This window comes from Carlito syrichta, unplaced genomic scaffold (genome assembly GCF_000164805.1).
Source record: "Carlito syrichta isolate Samal-C Ts95f unplaced genomic scaffold, Tarsius_syrichta-2.0.1 Scaffold309732, whole genome shotgun sequence".
Taxonomy (NCBI): Eukaryota; Metazoa; Chordata; class Mammalia; order Primates; family Tarsiidae; genus Carlito; species Carlito syrichta.
Window position 1 is genome coordinate 523,506 of NW_007253828.1, and position 14,826 is coordinate 538,331.

Sequence of the window (14,826 nt, forward strand, 5' to 3'; positions counted from 1 at the left end):
CAGTCAGTTTTCCCAGCACCATTTACTGAATAGGTTCTCCTCTCCCCAGTGGTTGTTGTTGGAGACTTTGTCAAAGATGAGTTGGTTGAGAAATTGAGGCTTTGCTTCCGGATTCTCTATCCTGTTCCATTGGTCTATATGCCTGTTCTTATATCAATACCAGGCTGTTTTGCTTATTGTAGCATTACAGTAAAATTTGAAGTCTGGAAGGGTGATACCACCTGCTTCATTTCTTTTGCTAAGGATTATTTTGGCTATTTATGGTCATTTGTGTTTCCATCATTCTTAAAAGTTATTTATTTGTACAATAAATAATATAGTCACCTTAACTTTAAATGAAAGTTTTGCTTTTCAAAGCCACAGGTCATTTTCTTGTTTCCTCTCTGCATTGTAAGGCGATGGGACAGGGAGAGTGAGTTTTAGCACCCTAGCATAAAAAGGATTAATGAACAATAATCCCATGGCTCAGTCTTCCTTGTGAAGCTGCCCCTGAAAAGATGCATGCTGAGTGTGACAGCGGCTCACTGTTCCCTGTGGCTCAGACCCTGAGCACCTCCTGAAGCCTCTGTCCTCCCTCTAGCACCTGCAGTGGTGGGCCCAGGCATGGCTGGTCTTGGCCTTCCCGTATACTTGGTGCTTTCTCTTGATCACATGGACCTCTTCTCCAAGCACTCAGTATCATCACATTCAATGCCAGGAAGGAGCACAGGGACTTGGTAGAATTGGTCCCCTGGAGGATGTGCATCAGAGCCACCCCAGGCTGGTACCGGGGCAAGTTCCTCAGCTTGTGGAAGGTGGTATGGGGTTGGGCTGAGTGGTTGCTGGTCCCTCTAAAGACGCGCTGTGCTACTTCTCCTCCCTGCAGCTTCCTGGGTCGGTGTCCCCAGAGATCTGGTCAGTCCTTGGTTTCCTCCTTCCATCTTCATATTGGTGGATATCCTGAATCACTGGATCTTCTAACACAGAGCTTGTTTTCTTCGCTGGAACAGCTTGGATGAGCTGTCTTCCTAAATGTCCACTTCTACTATGCCCTCTTGATCAGCTCAGCCAGGGGCTTCGGGTAATATTCCTTGTCAGTCTGGAGATCCCTGTACTCAGGACTGCAGTACCTCCTCCTTCGTGGACAAAGTGGGAAGCGCAGGATGACCTCACACAGCCCAGGTCGGGTCTCGCCACCTTATGCAGCCTTTTGCTGTGAAGACAGCCACCAGGCTCTTGATTTGAGCCTGATTTATAAAATATTCGGAGTACTTCTTTGGTGACATTTCACAGACTTGGAAAAGTAATGCTATAATTTTTATTAATGCCTAATTCATCTTGTGGTTTGTTTACATTTTAATTAGGATTTCTTGTTTGATTCATGATCTATTTAGAGGGATGTTGTATGTTTTTATTTTTCTTGGTGGTGGGGGAGGGTTAGATACGGGATAGAGTGGCTATCCTTGCTACTTTGGTATAAATTTATAGTCCGAGAATGTCACTGCTTTCATGATTTAAACTTCATGAAATTTATGGAGGAATTCTTTGTTGCCTAGTACATGATCAATTTTTACTACTATTTAATGGACTTTTGAAAGGCTGTGTATTATCTGTTTGATATATAAGCAATACTAATTTTGTTATATGCGTTTTCCATATCTTAATTACTTGCTGAATGATTGAAAGGGGCATGTCAAAAAGCTTCATTCATGATTGCTTAGTTTTATTGACTGTCTTGCATTTCCAACAGACTTTGAATGATATATTCATATGTTATATCAATTGGTATACAAAGTTACCTATTATTTATCCTTTTAGTTGATAGTGTCTTTTAGTAATATGAAATATCCATTTTTGTTGCATTTAGTGTTGTTTCCGTCTTGTTTTTGTTTTTGCTGAAATATTTTAGATTACAATATTGGCATGTGACATTGACGCTCCTAATTTGCATTTCATCATACTTGACTGGGATGTCTTTTCATGTTTCTTTCTTATTTTCTTTTAAGTGTGTCTCTTGTAAATATCATATAGCTGGATGTTTTGTTCTTGTAATGATTTGAGAACACATTTATTTCTTAATTTACAGGGGAATTTAATCATTTTCACTTATGGTCATCTGTTTTATTCATCTTTATAATATTTAAAGATTGAATATGCTGCATAATAGTATATCTAAATATCTGTGGTTTAAAAAAATAGGCGGTCTGTTAGTAAAGAAAGCAAGAAGGGTATTAGATACACAACTGGGAGCTCTCTTACAGTCTAAGTTTTTAATCTCACTGGAGAGGAAAAAATTACATAATGATTGCAAATTTTGAGAGATTTGGGTTCAAACATTGGCTCAATTCTTACTATGTAATTTTGAGCAAGTTAATTCTTCTAAATTAGATTTTATTCACATAATATGAATATAAAGGAGGTTATAATAACACTCATTAGAGTGTTGTAGGGAGAATTCTATCTTAATACTTGTAAACTACTCGGGGCATAGTAATCACTGACCATTAGATGATATTTACATTTTTAGCTTATTTTTTATTACGTTAATTTATTTTTTGGCATCATCCAGCATGGATAATTCTATTTTAATAGAACATTATAGCATTATGTAAACTAAACGCAGAACACAGTTTCTACCCTATATTTCCCTGTGTATCTCTGCATGTTTTTTACATCTGTGTTCTCCTTTTGCTAAGAACTTTAGTATGATTTTCCTTTGTGCCATTCTTCTTTCCTTCCAGAAATTATTGAACTAATTTGAACATTCAGCTCTAGATTGCTATTGTGTGTGTATGGGAGATGAAGGTTGACACAGTATTATACATCTGGGAATATTTCTTCTTAATATTTGTTTTGAAGTTAAAAATTGCATCAACCCCCCCCAACCTGGCCAGTTTTATTATGCACCACTTTTTCTTACATAACATACTTTATCTTTTTGAATTTTTCTTTTTTTATGTACTACTCATATTCATTTTCAAGGGGGAAGTATGGAGAATATACTTTCTGAATCTTTAAATGTTCAGAAATGTTTTTTGCTTGCTTTTACAAGTAAACAACAAAATTGTTGCATTTCAAATTCTTGGCTTACAGCCTTGCAATCCTTTTTTCTAAAATCTCTATAAAAGCCGCTCCAATGTCTTTCAGCACTTAAGGCCACATGCTGGGTGCTAAGCTATTGTCTAAGAACTCCAAATCCAGCCTCCCTCCTCTGCTTTGTGAGGTGGGGCCAGAACTCAGTAAACATGTCTCTTTTGTCAGCTTGCTCATAGACTCTGCTCATGGGGAGTACAAGAGGAAGCAGGAAGCCTAAAGGACAGGAAAAGAAGCCGTTTCTTCTGTGTTTTGTATATCTGTTCTTTCCACCTCACCTACTCAATGGATTTGTAGTCCAGTTGTAGTACTTGATACCTGTTTCCTTTTTTTTTTTTTGCCAGCACTGCCAGAACCAGCCTTACAACATCTCCTCAGAGGTATTATACAATTACCAGCTATGCTGAGATTCCTTCTAGTTTTGAAACCCAATTCCAAATGACACCTCTTTTAAACTGCTAAATCTTAATTATTCCAACCTCGTTTCGTTGCTCCTCAAACTATTGGGGTACAGAAGATTACAGTTATTACCCCGTATTCCTCTCTTGCCTTTCTGATTCTCCAATCCCACCTAAAGGATTTTTAAAATTGAATCCTCTCTTAAAATAACTGGTCTTTCTATAAAAAAAAATAAAATAAAATAAATGACTGGTGTGTTTTCTGCTTTCCCTGTTGGGTCCTGATTGATACAGACAAGAGATGAGAATTACAAAATCAGGCTTATTCTCTCTAATTGGTAGGTAGCCTGGTTTTTATATTTTTAAATATAAAAGAATATAAGATATCTTTTCAAAAATCTAAAAGTTGAGCCAGGTGTGATGACTTATGCCTATAGGCTCAGCTACTCAGGAGGCTGAGGCAAGAGGATTGTTTGAGCCCAGGAGTTTGAGGCTGCAGGGAGCTATTATATGATTGCACCACTGCACTCCAGCCTGGGTAACAAAGGAAGATCCCAACTCGAAAAAAAACAAAATAAAGTCTTAAATTTCACCATGATAACATGGCTGTGTGTGTGTCCTGTTTCAACATTACCTCCCTGATGACTTTTAGAGGGTCTTTCCAATCTAGGCTCAGGTCAGTGTTAGTTCAAGGAAGTATTTTTGTTATTTTCTTTAACTATAAACTTATTTTTCCTAAAGATTTTTGACTTATCCTTTTAAAATACCAATTATAATTGTAACATTTGCGTTTTACCTCCATGCTTTTTTTGTACTCATATTTTTTTTTTCTTATTTTTTGCTTGGTGGTCTTGGAGAGTTTCTTCATTCTGTTTCACCTTCATCAGTATCCATTCTGCTATTCAGTACCTCTATTGAGATTTTAATTTTGTCAATCACATTCCCTCCAGCCTCAAGAAGTTGATCTTTCTTCATTATTGCTTCTTCTGATTGTAGGCTGCATTTATGCTATCAGTATAATATACTCTCAAATCTCACTAAGAACTCTAATTGTAATTTTAAAACATTTGAAACACATATTCTGTTAACTCTTTCATAGGAGTCATTTCATGTACATTCTCTGCCTAATCCTCCTGTTTTCTTACATTTCTCATGTTACTGACACTTTTCCATTGTCTGCTAATATTTCCAGACAATGATTTAGGGCATTTAGAGTATCCCTTTTAATCGCATTGGTCATTGTCTTCTGAAAATGCCCACACCTGCCCCATAAACAGGAGATTTTAAGTCCCATTGCAAAGTTAAGGTCCTAGTTCCTGTGTGTTTACCCATCAGGATAAATGTGAGGGTTAATGCTGGAGCCAGCAACTCCACAAACAAAGCTCTGTAAGGACAAATCCTTCGTCTACTTTCCACGGTGCTTCTGAGAAGAAGTGGTGCCCCTAGCCAACAGCTTCCTCCTCAGTGACTACTGGGCCTTGGGGCTTCTTCTCAGTGTAACTCCTCCTCCTCATTAGGCAGCTTTGCTAGATTTTGCTCCTCTAACCCTGGTAGCAGGTCCTCTCAGAATTATCTTCACTGAACAGTGTCCACACACTGGTGGCTCTCCAGTGCCTTCTTCTGTTTAATATATATCTTGCTGTCTGTTATACATTATTGCTGAATAATACTCTTTGGGTATGTGGTGTGCAGTTCTTAGTTTCAATAAGACTAAAATTTTCTTCTTTTATATATGTATTTTTGTTCATTTCCATGGTTTGGGAAGAGGTAAACATATGGCATGCATGCTACCGCCTTTCCAGAAGTCTTTCCATATATGATGTATACTTAAATCTCATATGGGATTTAGTAAGACAAAAATAAGCATAATTGTAAAATAGATTGCATAATTGAAAATATATTTTATGAACTCTATTAATTATCAATATGCTACTATTAAATGTATGTGTGTGTGCATATGTATCCACTCCCAACATCTTTCCTGAGCTTCTGAATACACATCTAAATGAAACTGCATGAGACTCTCAAGCTTAGTATTATCTCCATCAACACTTAGCCTAGACTTTAAAAAGGAGCTTATAGTAAGAGCTAGACTCAACACTGCCACTTTCAAAGTAGTTGGAAGAAAACTTGTTGAAGGTCTTAGCCTCTTACTCAATCACTTGTAAATTAGGGTAAGCTGGAAACAGAAGAGCATTTTTGGAATGAGCTCTGTTGTGGCAGAGGTGTGAGAGTACCTTCCTCTCATCTCAAACCTAAGGAAAGAGGCTAAGGAAGGACCACCCAGATATCCCAATTTGTATCTCTTGGAACTTTGGGAAAACAGAGGACAGGTTTCTGCTCATTTGTGACAAGAGACTGTTGAGCTAGCTTCTCTGTGTCAGAAAAATTGCCACCCTGCACATAATCTGTCCTTTTAGTGTTTGTTGGGACAAAGAATGCTTAAGTGCTTCTATGGCTCAGATGTGGGTCTCATGGGAGAGCTTTCTCTAACCAGCTGAAGAGGATAAGAGATAACCTTATCTGGAAGGATAAGGGCCCAGGCAGAAAATAGGAGTGTGAGTAGCATTGAAAAAAGAGTTGTGAGGGAATATGTATCACCTATGTCAGGGAAACCATAAATGGAACACTTAGCAATTAAATGTCATCAAGACTGAAACTACCCTGTCCCTTCCCGTTGCATTTCTGATCCCCTTTACCTTGTTCCACTTTCTTTTCATAGTATTTAGCTTCTAACTCACCATATAATTTGCATATTAATTATCTTCATTTGTTGTCTAGGCTGAAAGGTTCCTGAGGGTAGGTATCTTTGTGTGTGTTGTTCACTGAGGAACAGAACAGCACTTGGGTCATGATAGGAACTAAAGAATTATATGTTGAGTTTGGATAGGAATTAAATTGGCATCTCCAAAGAGCAATGAGACTACCCCTGAAAGTAAATACTAAACACCTTCTGTGCCCAGAGAGCCCCTGGGTGTGAGCATCATATCTAATGCGGGTCTCGCAAGACAGTCCCTGCTCTGACCTCCCCTTCCTGCTCACAACACTGGCTTACAATTCTAGAGGATAGCAGTAGCCTAGTCAGTGGGAAACCAGAAACAAAAATCCAGGGTGGAGGTCATAGAGAAGAAACTCAGCACTCTCCCAATACAGGCATCCTACCCAAGGAAAATCTGAGCTGGAATAGAAGGGTGTGTAGATTTAATTGTAAACAAAATCCAGCATTTTACCCCCAAAGCAGTGACTCATGCCTGTAACCCCAGCAATTTGGGAGGAGGAGGTGAGAGGACTGTCTGAGCTCAAGTGTTTGAGACCAACCTGGGCAACTAGGTGAAACCTCGTCTCTGCAATAATTCAAAAACATATTAGCCAGTTGTGTTGGATCACACATGCAACTGCAGCTACTTAGAAGGCAGAGGTGGAAAGATCACCTGAGCTCAGCAGGTCAAGGCTGCAGTAGCAATGATTGTGCCACTGCACTCCAGCCTGAGTGACAGAGTGAGACTCTAACTCAAAAAAAAACAAAAACAAAAAACAAACAAACAAAAAAAATTCAGAGTTTTATTATTAGAAGCATTGGACTAAACATTAAAAATTGGACAGTTTAGAAACTAGAAATAATAGGAGGAATGTTAAATTACCTAAAGTTGATTTAAAAATTTATAAAAACTGCCAAAGGTTTCATCTTGGTGCATTGAGGCCTTTGAATGAAGAGTTTTCTGATTCTATTCCACAAGTTGTCCCTGATTTGCAAACCAGATGCACTGGTATGTCAAAGGCACTTACTTTTTACTTTCTTCTCACTTGTACCACTTTCTCTACTGTCAAAATTCTGACTGTCCTTTAGGGAAAACATGAAAACATGTTTGGACCTGTTACTTCTACAATATCATGAGCAATTCAAGTCTAGGTTCTATTTCCAACAGCCTTCTTTTTCTAGCATGTAACACATTGTATAACACATATTGAGCACTTACTAACTGTTTGAAAGTGAATGAATGAATAATGATAGGGCATCTTGAGATTTAAAAGTTCTCAGAGCAGCACAAAGAACAGACTATTCATTCTGAAGCAAGTGAGATTTAAAATTAAGTAAGGAAAATGGGCACATGTAATATTGAATAAAGTTCAATTGAGTCTCTTGAATGAATGACTGTTAACATAAATAACTATGTGAATAAATGACTGCATTTATATAGGCAAGGTAGAAGATAAAATACAATTTTGTTGCTTTTTTAATTCCAAGTCAATAAAATAGATTTGTACATTTGTCTCTGTTTCATTTTATTTTATTTTATTTTAGGGGATCCTTGTCTTTGTACTAAGCATCGGGTCTCTTATAATCTATTTCATCAACTCTACTGAGTGAGTAAAATCCCCAGCCACCCTTGTCTCCCATATTAGTAAGTTGCTTGACTAATTTGGAATCTTTTTATCTGGGATACTTAATACACTTACACACACACACACACACACACACACACACACACACACACGCATTTTTAAAAAGATAAGTGATTAGATGGCCCTGGGAAGCAACAAGTTCCTCTCTGCAGAATATGCAAAAGTGTCTCCTGCATCCTGTCAGCCTCCTTTGTTAGGGGTTGGGGTGGTGTGCTCAGATCTACTCTGGAGTCTCAGGGACTCCATGCTTCCAGCTGTTCTCTCCTCACTTGGGCCACTCATGAAGACTTCATATGTCTTTAGATTTCTTAGGTGGTGAAGCAGAAGTTCTATCATAGTCAGAATTATTCAGAGATTTCAAACAATTTTGGATGGTCTTGAGAAAAAGACATACTAGTAGACCTCACCGTGATAAAGAAGCAGATTGGGGTCTCCTTTCCTCCGAAGGCATTCCCTTCTTCTACTGCAGGGTTAGGGTAGTTTTTGTTTGTTTGTTTGAACAAAGCCCAATCTAATCTATTCGATTTGCAGCTTAAATAAAATTAGGATTGCAGGGCACAAAATCCAGTCAACTTTAGAGAATCTAGGCAACTGTCATCTTTGCATTGTAAATTCCTAACAGATTTTAAAAGCGATTTTCTTTGAATTTGGTTTAAATCAATCCTTTGACCTAGTGTATATCTCTATATCAGAAGGGGACAGAAGCCAAAATATCTTGGCTGGATAGATGGTCTTGCAAACCAAGAAGAGCCGCATAATCTCCCTGGCTCAGAATCGCCATTGATAAAATGGAAATGGGACAAACAAACCCTATGAAAGAAATGGCGGTAATTTTCCCATTATTTTCAGCTCCACGGGCAGTCCAGTGATTTTGTTCATGCATTCCTCTGCTCCCGAGAGAAAAGTAATTTCCTTTAGATCTTTCCTTTAGAACTTAAGTATCTGAATTCATGGTGAATGAATAGAAAATTGCCTACCGCTTCCCTTTATTCCGTCCTATATAGACACTGCTTTTACAATGTTCATCTTTATAAACTGTCTTTGTTTATTTTCCAGCCCTGTTAGAAGCTGTTCTTCATATGAAGATAAAACCATCATTATTGATTTGGTTTTCAATAGTTTCTTTAGTTTCTACTTTGGGTTAAGAGTAAGTACCTATTGAAAGTTGGAATAAACACACAGGCAGCACAGGCGCAATATTTAGAGCCCTCAATTAGTTCTACAACCTGCCTAAGTTTTCAGGCTCTAAAGACAGATGATTTGGGCCCTAAGTTGTTAAATACATAATGAGACTTAAAAGCTCTCTCTCCTGCACTTGAAATTGTAAAACAGGTCAAACATTCCAACACAAAATGAAAATGATTTCTTTGTTAAATGTCATCATCCTGTCACTGTGACCTTCCTGCTGAGAAAGCATTGCTAATAATCACAAACTAGCAGGACTCGAGTGACAAATCTCTGGAGGTGATCTTGATTCCACAGGTGGCATAAGTGTGATATAACTATATAAAATACATATGTATTTTTGTTTCACTGTGCTATACTCAACTATTAAATAGTTGTCTCATTCCATGGCATTTATTAATAAACCATCCTAGATCTAGAGTTTAATATGTTTATTCATCTCATGTCTGTGGGAGACTGTATACATATATATATATACACATATATGTGTATGTATATATATAAACATACTATACATATATTTAAAACCTATCTTTTTAGCTGGGCATGGTAGCACGTGCCTGTAGTTCCAGCTACTTGGAAGGCTGAGGTGGAAGGTTTGCCAGAGCCTAGCAGGTTGATTCTGCTGTGGCCGGGAGCATGCCACTGTACTCCAGTCTGGGTGACAGAGTGAGACTCCAACTCAAAAAAAAAAACCCTATCTTTTATTTGTGCATATGTATTATATGTATTTCCATGCCCTTCCTTTAAAATATATTCTAACCACACTAGCCATCAAAATCTTCTTACCACTGACTCTTCTGGAAAGACTTGCTTTCTTAATCTAAATAAGGAGGCCCATAAAAAGGTCTTGGCCAGTCAAAGTTCTTGAGAGCTGTATCTTTTTTATTGACCATGCTAAATCATGTATCTTCATGGCTGACAGGTGAGGGGCGGGGTTATGTATATAACTGCATATATCAGAAAGTTCTAGGAGAAACAGAAAGGGCAGAGTGTTTATCTAGAAGTTAAGATCTGGTAAGTAAGATGGCTACATGTTCATTTATTGAACACCCACTAAAGATACAATCTCTATTAAATATATATGTATGCATATATCTATATGAATATATGTGTTTGGACATATGTAAACTAGAATAAGATCAAAGTTACAGGTTCTAAATAAAATCACTATATCTCTTGTGTTCACTTTCAAATTCTTGAGGATAACATCATTTTGGGTGTTCTGTTTCCATTTCATAGTTTGTGGCAGCTGATGACAAGCTCAAGTTCTGGTTGGAGTTGAATTCAATTGTAGACATGTTTACCATCCCACCAGTCTTTATTTCTTATTATTTAAAAAGTAATTGGCTAGGTAAGTATGCTGTGGGAATCAGTATCAGTATCTAAAAAAATAAAACTCAGCATTTATGTATAAATACCTTTCATTTTTCTTTAATGACAGTCATTAAATCTCTCACATTAAATGAATAGTTTTGTAATACAGTTACATAAGTCACTTTTTAAAAAAACCTAAGCGCCCGGCAATGCAGCTGGTACATAGTAGGTATTCAATAGTTGCTGACGGAATGTCTGTATCCACAACCTGGGAGGCAAGGCTTCAACATCTCATTCAGTTTGTGGCCCTTTTATGCTGGGATCCCACAGGGACTGAGGGAGATGAAAAGCTTCTCATGGCCTTTAAAAACTAATCATCTCCATACATGTTGTGATGTGATGGAGAATTATTCATTTAATTGTTGTATCTTAGAGGAGGGTATGTTGACAGTACATGAACATCATGTCATTTTGCCTGTTAATATTATTGTTTATTATCTATAAAATAAATACCAATTCTACTCCTTTCTATTGTTATTATCATACTACTAAAGTAAAGCACCATACAATATTGAGAAGTATATCACAGAAATTGTATAGTTAGGAGTTTAATAGGTTAGGGAAAAAATTGTTCTTAATTCTAAAGGAGAGTGAAATAGAGTGAAATGAATAGTGTTCATTATATGTGAGGCGTGTTTCTACGTGCCTTTGTGAGGCTGGTACTGTTAAAATTCCCATTTTATAGATGAAGAACTAGATAAGGTAAGGGGATTGCCTTAGATTACAACAGCTATCAAGTGTCTGGGCTAGTATTTGAACCACAGCTCATGCTTTTAAGTCTATAACATTACAATATATTACATTTTATATTTATATATTTATTATAACAAATTTACATTTTTATTACAGGGAAAAACAGAATGTGAACAATCCCAATGGTGTTCTAATGCAGACTGCTCCCAGGAGTGACTCTTCTTTTGGCAACTTTCTCTTTTCTATTGCTTTGTAGGTTTAAGATTCCTAAGAGCACTGCGACTGCTAGAACTCCCTCTAATCTTGCAGATTCTAGGGATCATGAAGACCAGGTAAATGTCTTGCTGGAAACACTCCTTATATACTACTTTGGATTAGGAACTGAACATGTTAACTGAACCTTAAATTCAATTCATTTCCCATAAGAATTCCAGTGCAAAAATCATGAAATCCCTCAGCTTCCAAAGTATTATACCCTCATTTCATTCTATTATATCATATCACACAGTGTCTGAAAACCTTGCAGTCATTTTGAAGAGTTTATTTTTCTTTGTTTTGTCCATTGTTTATAGATAGTTGATGTGTAAATCCAAATTGGTTTTTATTTTGAGTCCCTACACACATACACACACACACACCCATACATCAAGGCAATTCAGAGGCTTTGGTTCTACACATATGCTTTAATTAATTATGGGTTTCCTGGCAAGGTAACATAAAATATATATTTCTTCAAGTGTAAGAGTATAAGAGAATTTCTCTGAGCATGAGTTACCCAGTAGCAGCAATGAACTATTGCTCACAGAAATGGAGTCACCTAGATATCTCCGAACAACAACAAAATCCAAACTATTTTAAAGCAGCATTGGTTATAAAGTTTTAAGCAATTTGGTCTGTTGCTCAAAATTCCCATACCTCTACATTCTTACTAGAAGCATCGACTATTAGAAGGCAGGGTGAATTTCATTGTTAAGTGTTTTGCATTATTTAGTAGTTAAAGTAGGAAAGCCTGATCTTGTGTGATAGGTGGTCCTGCCTAAAAACCATAGAGATTTCAGCTAAATGCTAGGGCTCTACTTAGAGGCAAGAGTTCCTCTGATCCTCTTTACTTAAAAATCCTGTTATCAGTTCAGCGATATGAGCGACTACATTTCTGTGTTCTGCTCGAAATTTTATTTTGCAAAGCTACTCTCTGCATAATGCATTTTGTACCCTGGCCTTAGACAATGTAATAATCTATTAAATTTATGTTGCTCCACATATAGTGTATTTTAAAAAGTGATATAGTATCAGGCTACTGGATATCACAGCAAAATTCAAACTTTTGGAATAAATACGCATGACGGTGAGTTTTAGAACTGTGTTTCCCAAACTTTGGTGAGTATATGATTCAAGAGGATATCACAATAGTGAAGATTGGTAGTTTGGGGTCAGGGCCTGGGAGCCTGCATTTCTAAAAAGTTTCCAGGTAATGCCATCCCTTTTGGTTCATATAACAAACATTGAATAGCAAGATTTCAGAGGATAAGGTGTTTGTGTTCTGTAACCTGTCAAAGAGACCCAACAACTTTTTGTCTTTCTTCCTCTAGTAATTCAGTGAAGTTTTCCAAACTATTATCAATAATTCTCAGTACCTGGTTCACAGCTGCAGGATTCATTCACCTGGTAAGCATCTCAACACAATCCTTAGTGGTATTTGTGGGAGTGTGTTTTGAAAAATGGAGGGGAACCTGCTGATCTTCCATCTCCATCACTATAACCCAGTGAGAGACAGATCATTTACCTTCCCCTTTTCAGGTTTTCTCCACCCTAATAGTCTCACAAATATGTATCTCTTGCAATCAAGGTGTCTATATTTCCTCTTCCAAGTTTCAAAACCAACTCTTACAAAAAGACCTAATAAGTTCCAAAGATATAAGAAATATGTGAAATGTATTGCTATATCTTCAAGGGGTTTTTTTTAGTTCTAGTAGTTAAAAAAATAAAATAAATGAACCAATCAGAGAATCTCAGGCTTATAAAAGATGGAGAATTGTGAGTAAGAAGTTGTTGCAAGGGGGAGTTTTGGGACTTTCTTGATTCTCCTGCAATCAACTCATATACCCACCTGCTTCTTTTGCCTATAAGAAAAGCTAGTTTTTATTCCACATAATGGGCAATACAGAAAATGAAATTCTGCCATAGGATAGAAAGTCCAGATTTTACTGCTTTAGGACAGTTGAGGAGCAGTTATCAGAAAATGCAGAAATTGATGTGGGATGTTAACCGGCAAAGATCTTTGAGAAAATACAAACAAACAAACAAACAACTAGAAAATATAACAGAAGTATTTGTTCTTGAGTCCTTCCCTTCAAATTAATTAAAACAATAACAATTAAAAATATATAAAAACTTAACATACTCAAGTCTTCAAGAAAAATGTAAAATACCAAATAGGAACAATAAACCTTCAAGAAATCTGAAACCAGCCACATCCTTCCTTAACACTCAAGCAGGAAAAAGATTTTCTTGAAAAGAAGTGTCAGGGAAGTAAAAGCAGATTTCTGGATTTAGAGAACTGGACCTAGGTTTCTGGGCCTACCAAGGGAGAAGCAACCATCAGTGTCCCTGTAGTGACCTGTAGGCCGTCAGAGAATGCTAAAAGAAAAACATTATTAGAGCCTTTTGTGCCTTCAGTAGAAGTTCCAATGAGAGGCCCTCAGGCTGAATGTGGTCTACAGGGAGCATATTTTATTTGTCCTGATTACATTTTGATTTCTTATTTTCTATTTTTTATTAGTTACTAACTTTTATGAAGAGATTTATTAAAAAGCAGACATCCGAATTATTTGGGAAAATATAAGGTTCAGGTAACCCCCCTTTCCAAGGCTACCAACAATCATAGCTGCAGAATAGTTACAATAGCTGCTCCTTGTATATAGCAGGTGTTCTTGGATTGGACATGGTATCCACCAGGCCCACTTGAATCCTTAAAGTCTCTTGCTCAGCACCTCTAAGCATATGAGCATATAGCCCTGCTAAACATCTGGTCTCCCAGGCAAAGAGACCTCCAGCAAAGAAGCATGCAAAGAAGAAGGAGCAACCAGATGGTTTGTGAACTAAAGGGTTCCACTTTGAGTCATACCGATTTCTAAATATTAAAAATCTAGAAGAACTCTACTTCAGGCAAAGAAAATAGATTTTGTTGAGAGGATATCTGAAATAATAGACCCAAAGGAAAAGCTATGATTGTACTAACTTGCCACTCTTCCATTCTCACACTATCCTTCAGCTAAAAGTTGATACCATTCAAAGATAATCAGAAATAATTAATACAGTACCTATGCTTACATTCTGCCAAAAATGACAACAGGGTGTAATAGATAGCAGAGAGTCATCAGTATAACACTAGTTACGTAATACAACAGTTTTAAGAACAGTTACAAGACAATTTTTGCAAAAGAACAAAGGAAAGGCTAAGATAAAGGCTCCATATTAAAAAAAAATACGTAAAATAAAAGCAAAACAAAACTATGATCCTTCACACAGGGTTTATAAGGTTTTAACAAAGAGATTATTATTATTATATTTATTTATTTTTTTATTTTTTGAGTTGGAGTCTCACTCTGTCACCCAGACTGGAGTGCAGTGGCGCTCCCGGCCACCGCAGCCTCAACCTGCTGGGTTCAGGTGATCCTTCCACCTCAGCCTTCCAAGT

General features: G+C 37.0%; 1 protein-coding gene across 1 annotated transcript in view; it reads left to right on the forward strand.

Annotated features, from left to right (window-relative positions):
• The window catches only part of LOC103270134 (potassium channel subfamily U member 1-like), a gene marked incomplete at its 3' end in the record, with an annotated part of 33,664 nt that overhangs the window by 12,243 nt on the left and 6,595 nt on the right, over window positions 1–14,826 (forward strand). The window contains exons 3-7 of the mRNA XM_021717421.1: window positions 7,774–7,835; window positions 8,931–9,021; window positions 10,302–10,413; window positions 11,386–11,461; window positions 12,719–12,794. Of these exons, the coding sequence (XP_021573096.1) occupies window positions 7,774–7,835; window positions 8,931–9,021; window positions 10,302–10,413; window positions 11,386–11,461; window positions 12,719–12,794 (417 nt within the window). The remainder of the gene's footprint in view (window positions 1–7,773; window positions 7,836–8,930; window positions 9,022–10,301; window positions 10,414–11,385; window positions 11,462–12,718; window positions 12,795–14,826) is intronic.